Source organism: Polypterus senegalus, chromosome 16, assembly GCF_016835505.1.
Source record: "Polypterus senegalus isolate Bchr_013 chromosome 16, ASM1683550v1, whole genome shotgun sequence".
Taxonomy (NCBI): Eukaryota; Metazoa; Chordata; class Cladistia; order Polypteriformes; family Polypteridae; genus Polypterus; species Polypterus senegalus.
In genome coordinates this window covers 45,432,380-45,451,838 of record NC_053169.1, presented here as the reverse complement: position 1 = coordinate 45,451,838, position 19,459 = coordinate 45,432,380, and the positions used below count along the sequence as shown (strand labels likewise).

At 37.4% G+C, this 19,459-nt stretch overlaps 1 protein-coding gene across 27 annotated transcripts in view; it reads left to right on the top strand.

Annotated features, from left to right (window-relative positions):
- nrxn1a (neurexin 1a) overlaps positions 1-19,459 on the top strand; it is a 1,096,290-nt gene that overhangs the window by 707,698 nt on the left and 369,133 nt on the right. Inside the window, exon 1 of one of the 27 annotated variants that reach the window (XM_039738498.1) lies at positions 435-1,496. The exons of 23 other annotated variants lie outside the window; for them this stretch is intronic. In XM_039738498.1, the coding sequence (XP_039594432.1) occupies positions 1,274-1,496 (223 nt within the window). In that variant the 5' untranslated portion in view covers positions 435-1,273. Of the gene's footprint in view, positions 1-434; positions 1,497-19,459 lie in introns of those variants that run through there. 3 more of the 27 variants (XM_039738496.1, XM_039738495.1, XM_039738494.1) reach the window with 3 other exon arrangements.

Genomic DNA, 19,459 nt, shown 5'->3' with positions numbered 1-19,459 from the left:
TCAAACACAATTGACTTTGAACTTGGATCCAGCGCAGCCAAGCGCATCCCTTAGAGGTTTTAAGAGAAACGCTTTAGGGCTGTGATCTGTTTTCCGACGAAGAGTTTCCCCCCTCTTGTCCAACAACAAGCCCGTTAATTTCATTTGGACAGAAAACAATTAAGGGGTTCATTATATATGATGGATGAGTACAGCGCGACTAAGCGCATTCAACAGCTTCAGCCTTAGTGCCTCGCCAGGCAGGTTGTAACCATTCCAGCGGTATGTGCAAAAGCTTCCCAAGGCAAATGAAGGGGGGAAAAGGGAAAGAGAGAGAGAGAGAAGGAGACAGAAGGCAGAGGAAGCAGCGCCGTGCGATTCACCCTCTCCGCATAAAAATAGCACGTGCTGATTTGTGACACGCTATTAGTGTCTCTTCAGCTTTGCATTTGCTTCATGTTAAGGCTCCGTGTGGCAGAGGAGAGCGAGCAGCGGAGAACCGGAGCCGATCGGCAGCGCTGGCTCGCACATCCCCTTTCCTAAATAGGCTGTTCCTCTGCATTGCATCTAGGCTTCAGCGATTTGCTGTTTGGAGACTGCAGATTTGCATAGCCCTCTCCTCGGCAGCGTGGTCTCTTCCAGCGTCTTTCATAAGGGAGCGGAGCGCTCTCCACTAAATTGCATCCTCTAGTATTATTGTCAATAGCGTGTGTCCGCACAGATTGCGGGAGCAGGAGCTGCCGTCCTTAGAGAGTGCGCATCAAATCCTGCTTTGCCTCAGCCGGAGAAGGAGAATTCCCATTTCTAGTCTAAATGATGGGACCCTGAGTGGCGTCTGTGGTGCTCTTTAATCCTGTGGATTCTGATTTGGATACTATTTAGACGAGGGAAACTTGGAGATCTGTTAGTGCTCTGGAGTGTCTTTATTTTTCCTTCTCATTTTTTGTGGGGATTAAAGTGGACTTTTTAAAGACTTAACTGGCAGCTTTCAACTGGAGCAGAGAATTTCAGAGACTGGATTTGATTGCCTTTCTGGTTCTAAGTGAAGTATTCCCTCTCTTGAGTGAATGATGCGGATTTTATAACACAACAAGAGAAAGAGAGAGCAAGAAATGAGAGTTCCTCTTTACAAAGAGAAGATCCGATCACAAGAAACTAAAACAATGGCATCCATGGAATTGTGAGAGTGAGAGAGGAGGAGGGGGGCAGAGTGTTGGCTTTTTTGTTTTTTTTTCCTTGGGGGAGGGGGTGTGGTGCTGCTTTTTCTGTGATTTATCCTATCCACTCAGGTATCATGTCTTGCCAGAGAAGGTTTTACAGTTGGAGCCCTGGCTCGTTTGCTGCCACGACGGGCTCAGCTTTTTGGATAGTTCATTTGACTTTCGGTTGTGTTCTTGGAGTGACGTGGGGGTCTTCAAATCTTGGATCTCACCACATTCATCAGTTGCATGGCAGCAAACATCATTCAGTGCCTATTGAAATCCACAGGTCACCTGCCTCCATGCGAGCATCACACGGTGGGTGTTTGCCTTTTTGCATTTATTTATTTGATTTCAGTCTTTGCTTTCCACACTTATTGGCTTAATTGAAAGGACATTGTTCCATCTTGATTCAATGTGGGCATCAAAATTGGGTATTGATGCGTAAAAAGTTAATGCGGGAGAATAAGAGAGTGACTGGATGTAATAAGTGCCCACACGACCTGATGCTGCAGATGCCAACTGACCACCCAAGTTGCTGCCCGCAATGCAACAGCACTGTAGAAAGAATATTACCAAACCCAATAAATGTGGTGCCTGCATATCTACACTTCTTCAAGTCTTAGAACTGATTGTCATTTGCTACATTATAGATGATGTCCCTGTGCTTTAGTGTGTATGAAATCTGCTTGGTCTGGTCAGAATATTGCAGCCTTGTGTCTCTTTCTGTTCTGTTTCACTCCAGAAGGAAACAAAAAGAACAACAGAAGGGGACAATTTTGAGTTTGACTGCTTCCTTGTTTCCTTTAGCCACTGGGGTCACAAATGATACATTTTTTTGGCTCAGGTATTTAAAAATACTAAGCACACGTGAATGATTCCTGGCAAGGTGCTCTTCATTTCCAGTGAGGTTTTCCTTGTTGTGGCTCATTTGCCAGCGACACAATACTAATTTCTGCTTTCATAAAGGTTCCTGCTTCTGGCCTGAAGCTTATACAGTAGCTGCACCTAGTGCTTCTCATGCTTTATGCTCGGCCCACCATTATTCTGAGTTATGGTAAATGGCCCCTGTCCAATTCAAACATCATTATAAGTGGCTAGTAACCTGTGTTATGACATTAGACATTGAAGATTTAATTGGCAAGGTCCATAGTCAGACAATTACTTTGTAACAGCCAGCTCGGCTTCCCTATTAAAACAGTTATGGGAAAATTACATTTTGAGGCATTTAAAGATTATAGCAAAGTCTAGGCTTTTGTCTATTTCATTTTTCCTATTGCTGAAGTGGATCTGCTGGCTCAAAACTTGACAAATGCATTTCTCTGTCATAAAAAGGAAGAGCTTCCTTCTCAGAAAAAGAAAATCCACCCAAAACTGTGCTTTTAACAGTGCTTCCTGAAGGAAAATCAGGCCATTCTGTGTTTTCCCATCTGACACGTCTTCCAGTCATATGAAAATAAGGTGACACTTCACTCCCACAGCACACAAGTACATTAATATCAAGAAATGACACTAAGTGTGTTAGCAGTGCTCCAGAACAAAATGTAGCAACTTAAAAAAAATTCCCTAAGACACTTCTTGTTACAGCATGAGGTGTTTCTTTAAATTATTCAGTCACTTGCGCTATGACTACAGCAAGTGCAGCAAGCCCATAAAAATGCACTATTATATGCTACCTAGATGTTGCCTATGAGTACGCTCAAGTTACCTTAACAATTCTGTAATTTAGCAATATTTCAAAAGAGCAAAATGCTTCAAAAGACAACCGTGCAATATGCAGAAATAAAGACTAGTAGCTTAAATACTGGTGCATTTATAAACCGTGTGCAAGGCAATTGGACAAGTGCACTGTTTTATGAAAATAGGTATATTTTGTATGAAGTAGGTGTATATGTGTCTGCATACATATTTTTATATGAAGAGTATCTTTGTAGTCAATATTAACATTCTTAATTGAATCAGACAATATGAAAAATGGCAGATATAATATTTTAATAGATGATGCAATTTTTTGATATTGTATTTGAATCAATTTGAAGATACATGGTCACTTTAGAATTGCTAAGACAGTTATACTGCAGTAGATTTCATATCCATATGTATATTTGTGTATGCAGGAATTTATACAATTATATGTGGATGTACATCATGTGTAAAACCATACAAAAGCTGAAATGAATTACAATATATGCTGAAAGACGCAGACACGAATCGTCCATCACTGCCTCGACAGAAGTAAACTCCTTATTGTTCCCTCTTTGATTTATTTTTCCTGTATATTACTGAAGTAGCTGTTACATAAAGAAACGATGCAGCATAGTTATATTTTCAAAGACTGCCAAAAGGAGCACGTCTTTCCTAGGAGGCAGCTTCCACTGATTGCAATATACAGAGCTCATCCTTCTTTATTCTCCTGTCTTTCTACGCCTCATTCACCCCATCATCCAGTGTCACTTGTGAGGTGACACAACAGATCTCACGGTTAACCTCTGCACGCTTTCCTGGGCTCATCCTGTTTAGCAGACTGCATATTTACTGGACGAGTAATTTGATTTCTTGAAACTGGAAAGAATTTGGTGTCCTCACCTCCTCTTCTGGCTAAAGAAATAAATAAGTAGCACTGGGCATATAACAAAAATAGCTGATACAGATGTTTCTATAAAAGCTCTTCAGGAATGCAAATTGGCACAAAAATGAATTGAATACCTGTCAGCTCTGAATTCAGTTCCCTTATCAGCAGTAACCACTCACATGGAATTTTATGCAATATTTCTAGTTTTATTATCGCTGGTTGCCTGTTTTTGTAAAGAAATAGAAGTCACAGATGTTCATCATTCCACAGTTGTTGTTGTTTTTTTTTTTTTGTAGCAGTTTATCATTTGCTCACAGAAACAAATCCATGTTAAATTATTATAAATGATGTAATCTGCAAATTGCTCTAAATAAGAAGTATCCTTAAACACCTAATCAGACAATGTTTCTGGTCTCATCCTCATAAAATGTAACAGTCCATTGCCGGGGGAATATGCCATGGCTGTTGTACAGGTTCATGAGCAGCAAAATTAACCAGATCAAGTGGCAGAGAGCTGCTTCCAGACTGTTAGGTGCTTAAAAGATGCAGCGGCTTCTTAAACCATTAAACCTCTGACTGCCTCTTGAACATGTAGAATGCAACTTTTGTGCTTTTTAATCTTGGTTTTCCTATCAAAGTCTCCAAAAGCAATTTAAAAGATTTTAATCAGTTTTAATAGGCTGCACCTTAAGCATTAATGAAGAAATGGATTAGCAAGTAAATTGTACCGTGACTGCGAAAGGGGAAAGAGCCTTCTGCTTTGTGCGCCTGCTGTGTTCTGTGGCCTCCTAATATTATCACGCTGGTGTCGGCACCCCTATGTTGCCGAGGGATATTCATTCTTTGATCTTGTCTGTTGACGATCTTCGGGGCTGTAATCAGAAGTGCAACAGCGCTGATGGATTTCTGATAAGTATCTCTATACAAGCTTTGCTGCCTTGGAATCAACACATGTTATTGATTGTGTGCAGAGCTTTTCAATGCCTGAATTATGAGAAAAAAAACCTCATGGATTGTAACAGTTAACAACTGCAATTTTCATCAGCTCAGTTCATAACAAAGGCACTATATATATGTATGTATATATATATATATATATATATATATATATATATATATATACACACACACATACACAAACAGTATATAATAGGAGTGACCCTATGGCAAAGTGGCATTGCTTCCTTATAACCCCACCAAGGATTATCTTGTTATCTTTGTTCTTTTCTTGGGTATTTAGGTTTCCCAAACATTTATAGGTTTAATAGATTATGTATTGTCCCAATATGGCTGCGCATGCTTGTGTGAATGAGTAGGGTTTGCAATTGATTGGCCATCAGTGCAGGGTTGCCCCCGACTCTTTCACAATTTTGATACAAGTTTTCCCCACATAATACACAAAGTTGAACCTGAAAATGGCTGCTTTTATGGCTGGATGTGGATATAATACAATATATTTGTTGAACTAGCAAAAATGTGTACATTAAATTCTTTCCACAAAGAGGAAAACTATTGGGAGAGTCTTCCAGCTTGGCCATTGTCTGTGGGGAGTCTTCATGTTTCCTTGTGTGCTTGTAGGGTTTCTCTATCTGATTTGGTTTTCCTGCCATGTTCCAAAGATGTGTGTGAGCAGTTTATTAATGATTGAATTTGCCAGATATAAATGTGCATAGGTTTGTTTGTGAGTGGAGCCTGACTTGTGCCTTATGCAACCCTAAAATGGATTAAGTGGGTAGGTGAATATGGATAGGCGGTTGAAGACTATTCATCTCAAAGATGTGGTTTAATTGTTAGCTTCAAAATTCAGTTGTATATTGTAATATGTTCTTGTTATTATAGCACCAGTGAGTCACAACATATTGTTTGTTGGTTGGACATGCAATCCGTGGATTTGACAGTACAGTTGCTACTACATTTGTCCTGTATGAGTGTTTGTGGGTGTGATCTGCTATGGAGCGCTTTCTGCATGGAAAATGATGCTTCTAGGCAAGGTTTCAGTCCGCCACTTCCATAAATTGCATTAAATTGATCTGCAGATGACCTGACTCATAAATAAACGTTGCTTCCTCCTAAAGACACTTTATTTTGGTGGTGACTCTAAAGTTGCTATTGGTACATTGTATGCATGAGCATGTTCACTGTGTTCCTGCCTTGTTTCTGATGCTATTAGGATTATCTGTAGCTCCCCAACCTTGAATTGGATTCAAAAACTAGATTAGCAAATTAATGTATGGAGAAATGGATGTGGCTGATTCTTTCCAAAGTTTTGAGACTTATTTTGCCAAGCCATTTTGAATTGACCCTTTACAGTTTATTGGAAATTTTTTGAGAGTGTGCCCTCCCATCGACTAGTCTGGTCCTGCTATCTTACGCTCCTTACTACCATTATGAGCTTCACAAAATAGATGGATGAAGGTGGTGTAAAACCAAAACCTGACTCTTGCATTAATTTCCTGTTGTCAATAAGATGTTGTTCCACACCCGCGCTGAGAATGGAGCAGACTTTTTTTTATTTTTTTTTACAGTTCACTGATTCTTCACTCGATTTTTTTATGTAAGCATATAAGAATCCGGCCAAAATGTCTGACTGCCCCAGGCTTTGAGTGCATTAGAGGCCAGCCATATTAGCTGGAAAATGACATAAATGATGGCTTTGGCTATATTAAGGAGTTGATGGAAAGCATCTGGCCATAATTACGTATTTGTAAATAAGCTCTTGGTCTTGTATGGTAAGGAGCTAAGCTTATAATTGTGTAATGACTGTCATTGTGATTGTTGTGTTACTGGTGAAGGGCTTTGCATTAATTAGTTTATATATCACTTTGTTCCTGATCTTGATTAAGGATGACACAAGGGTAATTAGGGGAGCAGGGCAGCAAATCGTCTCAGGCAGGCAGTCAGTCATCAGAGTCGCTTGTCTGGACTATTTAGAGCTGCTGGTTTCTCATAAGTTTTTATCATTGCTGGTGCTGTATTCTTTAAAGAAGTGATTTTTTTTATATGTTTGGGTAAAAGACTACCTTGGCAAATGGAAGGTGTATCACTTCTTGTCTGAAAGTTGTTGTCTGAAAGTTCTTCAAAAAAAGCCATTTCTGTCCTTGCTTGAAACATCAAGTCTTCCCATTCACTATTTATTAAAACATTTGCTCATGTGTTGTCCATGCAAGTATTATAGAACATACTAATCACTAAGATAACACAGGTTATTATTATTATTATTATTATTATTATTTGGTTGATGCCTCAAACCTAAGGTGACTTAAAAGATTCAGAGTCATTATAACTATTCATATTGTAATCTGATGAGGGAGAAAATCTTAAATACCCAGAGTAAAACCCCACACAGATAAAAATCATACAGGTTCCACACAAAGATTGGGCTAGATTTTGAACCCGGAATCTGTGAGATACCAGCCCTAAGGAATATGTTCATATATGACAAGTGTTGGGATGTAGAGTTTTCTTATGATTTCTGAGAGATTTTCACCAAACTTTTTTCACATTACGAGTGTAAAGGTTTTGCATCTACATTAGTACTAAGTGCAGTATTGTCATGTGTACATTTTATTTTATTTGAGAGGAAGTCAAACAAATGTTGGGGCCTAGGTTTAGGAAATCCCATTGAATAAGAAGCATTCAACTGCAGAAAACAGCAAAAGCAAGACTCGAGTAGTCTTTGCAGACTGATACTACTAGCCAGACTGGGCTGGTGCCGGAATGTAAGTAAATGTCATAATAGGAGGACTACCCTGTTAAGTTGATTCTGAAATGATAGCCAATTTCTTATCTTTATATAGTGGAAGGACCATAAAAGATGGAACTTCCTGGAGCAGTACAGAAGTGACATCTGCTGTCCTTTAGGGTGTCATCCTTTCTTCTAGAGGCAAAGAAGGGGTGGAAGTTAAGGACAGTATGATAACTTTTCCTTCCCCTCCACTCCCACCTGTTCAGAAGCTCTGAGGCGCACTCTGGGCCCAAGTGTTTGACAATATATTCTGTGCCATAAAGTAAGACTTTCTCCCAGAGTTTATCCTGTATAGTGCAGCCATTAACACCTGCAGCTATCCCTAACACATGTAAATGACTGCTAACATGACCTTGGTCCTATTCCTAGAACCTTCTTTATGCCTAACATGCATCAGTAGCATAAGGCAATAATTCAAGATTGTTTTAATACTACATTTACCTTAAATTTGCTCAAGGGGATATATTCATAAGCCAGGAAGCCTTCAATGAACACAGAAGTGGAGAAGCACTGAAATCTCTCAAGACCTACCTAAGCCCCATCTAAGCACTATATTTTACAGTGCATTTCATTTTAGCTGAAGCAGCACATGACAGTTACAACAGATAGCATTTATGCCTTGTATCTCTTTGATGGTGGTGTGATTTCCAGTTTATGTGTAGTGTTTTGTTTAAGAAGTTAAGTTTTCTCTCTTGGTCTAAAGTCATCCACTTAGATTTATGTGCAGATTAAGATTTTAGGAGACAGAGATTTCCCTGTTAGTCATTGGAATTCCAGGTTCTTGTTTTTATGCCCATTGGAGTAGATAGATGTCCTCTACCTGTGATTCTTTGATGAATCAGGAAACAATGAATGGACGGCTGTTTTTTCTAACAACAAACACAATTTTTCTCTTGCTCCTTCTTTTATTCATGCTCATTTTTGACCCAGTTTCTACAATAAGAATACATTTCAATTGCTGGTTCATGCTGCTGCCTTCTCCTAGTTATAAAGTACATTTTCAGAGTGCTTCATACTGTTTGTTTTCACTTTTTTTGTTAGATTTGTGTATATTGCGTTCTGAGATATAGTGGCACAATTGCTCATACTGCTACCTCACACCTCCAGAGATCTGTATTAAGTGTAGAGTAGGCATGTTGTCTGCTGTCTGTTGTCTGGGGTGTTCTGGATTTCTCCCTTATTCCAAAGAGGTGTAAATGACTGGTATCTCTAAATCAGCCCACTGTAAACGCATGTGGGTGTGTGAATGAATGAATCTTAAGGTGGACTGGGTTCTGTCCAGGGTTGATTTCTACTTTATAGGTCACAGTTACTGTCTATCAGGTTAAGAAGGCTCCAAAAGCAGATGGATAAGGGGTTGAAACTAATTTATTCATTTAAAGGCAGATACACCAATTTCATACTTAATAATGACTTTAAGTGTACCATTAATCCAAGGGCCATTTGTTTTTGGTTTTATATAGATGCAAAAAATACCTTTACCAAAAGAACAGTCTCAGCCTAATCTTTCCTGGCGAAAGTTCAACTCTCAAATTACATTTTACCATCTAGAATGAGAACTTTATAAAATGCTCTAATTCAATTCTTTTAAGAACTATGGAGCTGTGTGAGGAATTTCAAAATGAAATGGATTCAGGGAATAGCAAAACTCTTGTCTTTGTTTGTCATCAGGCCAGATGCTTTTAAGGGTCTATTCAAGTTTTCCTGTTACTGTCTCATTTCCTTTTCTATGTGCAAACAAGGCACAGTGCATATAAATACAGAACTAACTCATTGCAATTTATATGCTGTCAGATCTTCCATTTTTTCATGACTAATGATGCTTTGGCGCTGGGTTTGTTTTTATGCTACCAAGTCACAGCTATTCCACATCTGTCAGATTATATTAGACTATTGTTATATTAACCCTCCAGTTGACAGGTAAAGAATATGCATGACTACAACTATCTCTGTAAAATGATGTTAAGAAATATCATCTTATTGGGGAACAGATGTGAGATGATGGAACATGTAAGAACTATTACCTTTCCAAATGTTCATTACGTCTGCAATTATTTGTGTATCCTTTAACTAGCGTTCAGTGTTAAAACCAACGTGTTAAATTACTATTAAAGCAGAGAAAAGGCATATCTGATGCTTTTGGCAGTAATTCAATTGGTTCTGACCATCTATCATGCACATGGTCATTACAGTGGTTATCTTTTGCATGACACACTTGATCATTTCATTAAATGTTCAGGAAATCATTTAGCCCAGAGTTTATTTGCTCATCCTTGCCTGTTGTTTCAAGCTCTTTTCTGCACATTTGGGGTCCAGCATGTTTACAGCTTCTATCCAAGGCTGACTTAGACTTAATGAAGATTGCATCTTTATTTGCACACTAAAACTACGTTCACTGGAGAGTGATGATTTGTCGCATGTTGTTCAAACATGTATGTAGGACCGTCCTTCTGGTTCAGCAAATTTAATTGTACAACACAGCAGACTGACTTTAGTAAAGCTTACATTTATATTTTATGTCATAACACCAAGCACCTTGCTGCTTGAGGTAGCCAGTAAAGTATTGTACGGGTCCCTATATCCGACAAATTGAAAAAATGTTATGATGCTTTTAATGAAGGTAGTAAAATACCAATTCTAAACTTATTTAATTTGGGGGTTTCAGTCTACCCAAATAGCATTGAGTACAAAGCATAAAACAGCAACAGATTTGGAGCCCCCCATTAGCCTTGACTGCATGTCTTTGGGGATGTAGATGGAAAACTCATGTGGACATGGTAGAACATGCAAACTCCACTCATACTCTGTGTGGGATTCAAAGACAAGACCCTGGATCTCTTACACAGAGAGAAGAAAGTGGTGAAATAAAGTTACATTGGGCTTTATGTATTTATTAATTTCATATAGAATATAAAAACTGCAATTTTAGTAGTGGTAGTTGTAGTAGGAAGAGGAGAACGGGGAGCCATTTTTTCTTGTATTTTCACCCAAGTGTATTCAGTAATTTTATTTAGAATTTTTTCCATTTTGTCATGATGTGGGAGCATTACTGAACATCAGATAAGCTGATTTGTGTTTTCTGTTTTTGGAGAGTGTTAATGCACTGGGGCAGCCACCCATATATTGTCCCTGGCTGCAAAAGGCTTTTTGAACAGCACTCATGTGCATTGTTTTGAGTTCTCCACTGAACTGACTGGTGGAGGAAAGATGGCGGCTTTATAAGCTGAAAGGCGTAAGTGATGTCATCTGGCCGCAACTGGAAATTAAATCATTCTGGAGGCCGGAACCAAAAGTGACTTCAGTCTGGGGGCCGGCACCGGACGTGTCATTGAATCAGGTAGATTTTCCCATATTTGGCCTGTTGAGTTAACAGAGGTAGGCTTAGTGCACCCCACCACCCCCTGGCCTGGCAGGTAATTACCTCCACTTGGTCCACTCAGCTCACTCCTAGTGGCACAAGTGTGACACCTCATATTGTTTGAACATGCAAGTAAGAATTTCACTATGCTCTGTACACTTCACTTGCCATTATTAAATATTAGCAGGTTCTCCATTATTTTATATAACAACATTTTATTATACTCTTCTGTGTCTTCAAATGGGTATTTTATCTTGGTTTTCATATGTCAATATGTTGGCTGCCAATTTTTGTTTGGCATTTGTATCTGCTATTTTAAGCCATGAGCTGCAGCTCTATGCTATTCAACAATCCCAGCATCGTTTTCCATCTCATGCCTCTCACCGTAAACTTTACAATCTTGTTAGTCTATATGTGTTGTGAGAGGCAGTCACAGGCACAGTGAAAGGAGCCTGAGGCCTGCAAATAGCTCTACAAGCAGGCCCACACTTTAATAGAACTGTCTTATCCCAGACTTCCAGCCCCCAACTACTATATGCAGACTTCGAAAACTGGTTTTGAAAGTTTAAACAATGACTTTAAATATTAGGAAAATTGCAATATGTGTTACAAGATATTGGGCTGTCGTAAAACTTTGGCTTGTTGTGAGTACCCAAAACAAAGTATCTTTATAAATAGACAATGTATTTACAAAAAGTAAAAAGAGGCACAACAAATAGAAAAAAAACAGGGAAAGGGTGCAAAAGGGTTTGCCAAAAAAGTCAACCCAAGGCTACCAAGATTTGAAATCTACAAGCAAAATTCAATGGCAGAAGTGAAAAATCCAGAATATCCAAAAGAAGAAAAAATATTTACATAACTCCAGCAATCAACACTTAATGATCCACTGCTGAGACCCTCTTTCTGACCTCAATAGAAAGGCAAAGAGAAGACCCAGGAACAGTGATGTCAGTGTGTTTCCCACCTCCTGGGTTTCCATCCACAAAGTTCCAGAAATGGTGAAACTTTTAAAGACATAGTAAAGAAATGCAAGAAACACATAAAAAGAGTTGGGGTGCCCAAAGGAATGCCCATGTAATCAAATTATAAAATTGAGGTTGGCAGGTAAATACAAGCATATTTGACCATTTAGTTTATCACAATAAATGCAAAGGTCTCTCCTGGTGTACCAAGTTACACACAAATGTGGGTTTCACTACTGAATGCCATCTTCCAGTGATGAGGCTCATTATATCCCATCCAGGGAGGAAGGAGTCGGACATCCGGTTTTCAGGGAGAGGAAGTGATGTCAGTAATCCTGGGAGGATTTAGTCCTGGAAGTTAAAAGAGGAGAAGTTGTTAATAGACAAAGGCCTCTCCTGCTTGGAGGTGGTATTGCCCTTTTCAAGGCCTTGTTGCTGCCCCTAATTACTTGTGTTTGACAATACAAATAACAAATAAAAAGCAGAAATGATCTGAAGACATGAAAAACAGTAACTTGAAAACAACAAAAATAAAGTAGAAAATACAACTAAGCCAGGGAATAAACCCTTTCTGAAACGTAACAACACTGATTTCCTCATGTTGTTATTTAAATCTATGACTTTTACTCTGCCATGTCATTCTTTCCTGATGTGTTCATTTTTTTCTGAGGTCTGTTTGGCCAGATCCGATTAGTAATTCTTAGTCCTTCATATTTTCTGCTCCATTAATTTCAAATATTTTATTAAAACAAATAATTCATGGTGCCCACACAAAGGTGTAAATGAGGCAAGTGAGATGGTGAACTGCTGCTTTGTTTGTGTTTAACATCTCATTGTTAAGTGGCAGCTAGTTACAAATGAAAGAAGCAAGTAACAAGAGTAGGTACAGCTGTGTAGAATCAAAAGAAGCAATTATGGACTGGGAGTCTTAACAAGAAAATTACCTGAAATGAAGCACACAAATGTTGCTTGAGCAAAAAGTGCTTCAGCTGTAATAATTGGCTTCTATTTAAGATCTTGGGTCGGAATGAAAACCTGCAGCCACTGTGACCCTCCAAGATGGAACTTGAGGACAAATACAGTATACACCATTACCACGCAGTCAATCCCACTGCTAAAACTCTGCCGTTTAATTGCCCATGCAAAAATATGGCATATCCATTTGTATTTTTAAAGGCTATTGAAAAATACACATAATTAAACAAGTAATATAAATTGAAGTCCTATTATACTACTGAACTATCACTACACTTATTTTTAAATGAGCTGGTTGTACAGGGAGCATTTTGCAAAACTCTCCAGCAGCATTCCAATATTATTATAACAATTCAGTGGTTCATTTGACATGTATTAATTTCAGATTTTGTCTCTGGGTGTTGTCTTGGTGAAAAAAAAAAGAACAAGAAGCCCTCGGGTTTTCAGGCTTAGTCATTACAGACACATGAAACGTGTTAAAGTTCACTGTCAGTGAATTCACTTCAGGTCTGCCTCTAGAAATAATCGTGCCATATCATATATACACATACAGTATTTGTATTTCCCGAATGTTAAAGAAATAAAATAACATCTCTTTGTTTACAAAGCAACTTATACTGATTTCACAGTGTATAACATCATTTTTCATAATTAGGTCTCTATCGATGTGCCTTACAAAGCAATTAGCTAGATTACATTTCAGTGGAAATAAAACATATCGAAATGATCACCACACAGTCAGTTGTAATCATCTTTCAGCAGATGGTGCTTTTGGGAATCAACATTTTCAAGGGTTTAATACTATAAAAGACAAGATGGTGCTTGAAGATTAAAATGACTACAAAGAGCTGGATGCAAAAGAACAGAATGATGGGTGGTTCTGTAGTCAACACAATGCCAGAAGAATGACTTCCTGTAAATGCTGCTACTTCTATTAGTCATTAAAAATCATGGAAACTTTAGGCTTTAGTTAAATATGCCTTCTTTTCATGAATAGTTGTGGTTTGGACCATTTTTGTAAGCAAGTTTGGAAAGATCAGAATTTTGAATTTTTGAATAATGAAATACGTAATATGTTGATGCATGATCTGCTTTCACATCTCTTATTGTGCTTATTGTGCTAACAAAATGTCCTGTCAGCGTATGGCTACTTTCCAGTTTTGTTTCTTCTTTGAACATGCTGTAGTTGCATCTTTCCAGAATTCCGTCATGACTTTAAAAAACAAACTTAAAACCAAAGTGCAGTAGGAAGTTGGCATAAGAGGAAGGTCAATGGAAGTAAACAAGCCTGTACAGTAATTGGACAAAAGCAGATTCTAATGAGTGTAACAAAGAACTGGATTAAGAATGGAGCTGCTTATGTTCTGCGTGAATACTAAAACAAAACAACTCCATGAAATAGATGTACCTTTTGTTTTATTTTGAATACTACAAAACTGAGTAAAAATTCACAATGCTTAGTACAACTTTTTGGCCATCACTGAAGTTTGCGCTGGTCAGGAAATGTAGGCAGAGGTTCAGGATCAGATCTGTATAAATTAGTAGCAAGAGTCTCAGAAAAAGCTAGAAGCTAAGAAGTTATGGCACCTGATTTTGTGAAACGACAACAGTGTTACATTAAAAACACAGAATCCACTGAGGCTCAAACCATACAGACACATTTAGAGTTGACCGTGTGAATGAAAAAAAATAACTGCTTGCAAGCTACTTAAGGTTAATATCTGACAAAGCCATTTTACTATAACGGCAGGTTATTCATACAGGCGTCTGTCTTAAGACGGTGCAGTAAGCTGACCCAGAACAACTTCCAGTTTCTTTAGAAACACGTCTATTTAACACAGGAAAGATGACCTTACCTCCTATAGGGTCTATCTGATCAGTAAAAAAGAAATAAGGACAGATTTCCCATTAGCGTAATAAAATAAAATGCTTAAGTAAATGATATTATGCTTTTTGATTAAGTAAAGGGAAGAGGGAGGAAGAAGAAATTATAAAAAGCCGGTCGAAAATGTAACTTTGCTCTTCTGCCTTGCAACATAGAATCCAGGTACTCATCTGTGATTAAATAAAAATCTAATTGATCGAACTTGTCCTGTCTTCCTCGGGGGGTTTTCTTCCACAACCGTAATAAATGTCAACTGCTAAATTATTTATTTGGGCATTGACGTAAGCAACTCAATTGAGGCCTTCCTAGAGGTAGGGATGTTTGGGGAATGGCAAGAAATATTAGATTATATATATATATATATATATATATATATATATATATATATATAATATATGATATTATATTACTGACTAGTGGGTGATAGTGGTGACTCAAGGATTAGTACAGCATGGCAATTGGAGGACATCTGAAGAAGGAAGTGAGAGGAAGGCTTATATTTGGTTTATCTTTACCAGTTGAGGTTGGAACATCACATTATGGTAAAAGAGCCTCACTGGAACATCTGAATTTGTTTATGTTCTTTGATTTATCTGTTTCTCTCTTGTCATGAACTCATATTGTTTGTGATTATTTTGGACAGTTTGAGATATTTTTATACTCTTTGTTTTTAATTTTACAATGTTTCATTAACTTTAAGGCATATCCTTGGTGAGATCATCCACTTCTGGTGTTGAGCTGATTACAATGGACTCCCTGGAGTAAAGCTCCTAGAGTGCAACTGGTGGCAATTTAGTGATGTACAAGACACACCATGTTACTTAAGAGAGAGCATCTAGAGTAATTTCTTGCCACAAATTTACTTAAAACATACGCTTTTACAAAAAAGTAATGATTTTTTTATCTTTAGGAATTTCAGTTTCCTTGTTAAAGGAAACTTCTGTGGAACGTCAGAAAAATTGTGACAAGAATGGGCCATTCAGCTCAACAAGTTGGTCCAGCCTAATCAATTAGATTGTCTAAATAACACCAAGTCAAGATTTGCAGGTCCATAAAGTCCTGTTCCCCACCACACTATTTGATAATTTATTCCATGTGTTTGTGTCTCCTTGCATGAAGATAAACTGTCTAAAATCTGTGTGAAATCTGCCCATAACAAGTTTCCAACCTTGTTCCTGTGTTCTGTTGCAGGATTAATGTTGATATAACAATGGAGAACTACTGTACTAATTTATTTTATAATTTTAAACACTTTGCTTAAACTGAAAAGATTGAGCTCCTTCACTGTCTCCTCATAGCTCATACTTTTTTAGTCCCAGAATCAGTGTTAGAGGAAAGACACTTGAATATAACACTTGCCCACTATAAAAATATATCATTATATATTATACTTATGGGGTCACTCGATGAAATGCTTCTGTCTCTGGTTTGCATATTCAGCATCTGCTATTTCTTACAGTAGACCCTTGCTCCACTGTTTTTATGAGAGGCATGCTTGATGGTCACATCTCTATGATTAAGTTCATTGTATCTGATGCACTTTATCTTTCTTCATCAATAAGAACAATTAAATAATAAAAACTATTTTACATCTCATGATGCATCATTTTGGATTCAGCCATAGGTCGCCAGTGTGTGTAATTTGACAGCAATCAGGTAGTGTGAGTTTTGACTTTTTTCATATAATGCACATATGGGCTTATTGAGCATCTCATAGACAACTTAATGCTCATCAAATAACACACACTAAGAAATTCTCAGTCCCATTCTTTGCCTCTCTCCCAGTAGGTAACTCACTGTATGTGGTAAGACATAAAAGCAAAGAATTCTTTAAGCCTCATGAGACCCTTTTCTCCAGTTATTGTAAATCCCTCAAGAAAGCCTTATGCCTCTGATGTACTTATTGCACATAGCAGTACATTGACAGGAACGTATAGTTTTGTTCCCAAAATGCAATTTGACACCTGAGGCAACTGATGCTTAAGCAAAAACCCACACTTTGCAGAAGTGAGAAAATAACTCACCCTGAAACACAAATATGTTATCTGACACCCTTGTATGGTATGGTATGTTGTTTCACATAGTAAAGCATAGAATACATTTAAATACACAGTGTGCAAAATAAAAAGGCCATACCTTGATCAAAGCCTTAGATTTCTTTAAAGATGTTTTAAGAATATCTCACCAATTAAATTCAGTAGCATGCCTACATGTAGCAAGTTACTTCAGAAATGCCACTGTTTTGCACTGCTGTCTATGTGTACTGAAATACAGAAATACTGCTTGGGTATAAATGTCTGCTGTGTGCCTAAGCAGTTCAGATTCAATTATTTCAAGGATTTAAACATTTACAAGCAGTACATGTAGTGGTGCATTACATATTTGAATTTTTTTGTAATTTTTTCTGCTTTGCTTAAATGTTGTGCTTTACATTTGCCAGAATTATGACATTATTTTTGCTTTCCCTGTTGCACCATCAACCTTGGCACACAGTATGTGAATGATTAATGCCCAGAACTGAGGTTAGTAATTAATGAGTGTTCATCTTGAGATACACTTTAATGTACAGCTTCTTACATTTCCCATGCAGACACTGCTGAAATGAGCTGAAACAGCAGCAAATGCCTTGCAGAAAACTGGTTTTGACTGTAGAATTTTTATATGCAGCCTTTTCCTTAAAAGTATTTTCTTAAAAAGATTTGTGAAATACTTAAGGTTCCTGGTGCTCATTGCTCTTGTAAAGAAAAATGAAGATTTCTTTTCATAAATTTTTTTAAACAAATAGTTCTGAGAAGTTCTAATTACATATCATTAAATACAATCATTGATACAAAGAGAGAGAACAATAACATTATAACTATGAGGCAATTGAGGAAAATGTTAGATTTTGTTTCTAAGTAATTTGCTCGCTTGGTATTGCCTGCAATAATTCCAATAGACACTAAAGATAACTTAAAAAGTGTTTTCTCCTCTAAGCAAAGCTCTGAAAAGGAGAGACAGAGCCTACTGCTGCCGAATCACAGTTCAGAGTTTGAATTTCTCATGATAGAATTTGAAAGTTATCCATGTGTCCACATTTGTTGTCTTTAGGTACGATTAGGTATTATTTTCTAATCCTTGTAACATGCATGATAGTTTATTTGGAAGCTCTAAACTGAACAACAGGAGAGAATTGAGGTGTGGCTGTGTGCTGTGATGACCTGGTTACCCATTCAGTGCTGGTTCCAGTATTAATCTCTGTGCTGATGGGATAAGATCAAGCTCTTTGTGACTTTGTGTTGGAATAAGCAGGTGTAGAAACTGAAGGATTGAAGATGAAGTGAAAGACAAACCAAAATTCATAGTATTAAAACAGGAGACAAAAGCAAAATAAAACCCTATTTGCCTCTTTGTACCCCTCTACTACTGGTGTCATTGGCCTTATCAGGTCAGAATTCAAATCCAGGTCTCACTGATTGTTAGGCAGCAATGCAAACCATTGTGACATCATTCAGCTCTAATGACTTTTGTCAAAATATCAATTCAACATTAAAATGTGTCTTTAAAGAATACTTCTATATGTGTACAATGTATTCTGTTGCTGTGGATAAATTACATTGCTTTTATGGGACTGACTAACTAAATGAAACTAAATGAAGTAATTTACAAGGGTAATGTATATATCAGCATTACTAAGAAATAACATAAAATAACACAAACTCAAGTAATCCAGTTCAGGGTTGTTGGGGACTGGAGTCTATGCTAGCAGGAAAAGTCCCAAAGCAGAAACCAGAGATAGAGTGTCACTGACACATAAATGGTCCAATTAACAATTCCAATTTAAGCAAGCACTCACATCTTTCAAACATAGGAAGAAAACCAGAGAATTTGTAAGAAAAAATGTAACATTCACATGGGAAGAACATGCTTCTTCAAACAGACAGTGTCCACACTGGGGATCAAATCCTTTTGTCAACAATGAATGCTTGGGAATGTTGAATTGTACAGTATTATAATATAGTAACTCTTCTGACTTCTCTCACATTAATTATCATCAAACACATTCATAGTTTAATTAAACAAAATAAATAACAAGCACAGTGTTGTGATCCGGTCAACTTACAAACTGAAAAATGGTGCAGACCTCAAAAATCAAAAGCCAGATTACATGCAGGGATGATCTCAGAAAGTAGACCTCACCAGCTCACGTAGCCCAGTCCTCAAAAGTCAGGCTGACTGTCTACATAGAACCAAAACCGGGTACAGGCTTTTAAGTCACTTATATGAAAAATGTCCAAAAAAGGAAAAATAGAGAAAACCTTTTAAAAACATCTGATTCCCAAAACAAAACAAAGCTTATTTATTAAAACAAATTCTTCAAAAAACAAAGGCAGGAGAAAATTAGCAAAAATAGGTTTGCCAAAAGGCTGGCCTGTAACAGCAGCTTCTTCTTTTATATTGCTGGAGCAATTGCCCATGTGCATCATTCAGTGGATCTGCCTCCTTAGGCTCTACATGCAGGAGGCAGAGCAGATAATAAAAAATACTAAATAAATATGTAACAGAAAAAGTAATAAACAATACCATATCAATAAAATCATATTGCATAAATACAAAGACAAAACAAAAGCATAATTTTTACATAAAATGAAAAATTATTTTTAAATAATATAAAAAAATAAATGAACAAAACATACTGTCTGATCCCTCCTTAGTTTATTGTCATTCATAGAGTGCATATCATAGCAGGTACTGACTTCTTGGATTCTTGAATTTTTGCTTCTATTTTTGGGGTTTCAATTCCT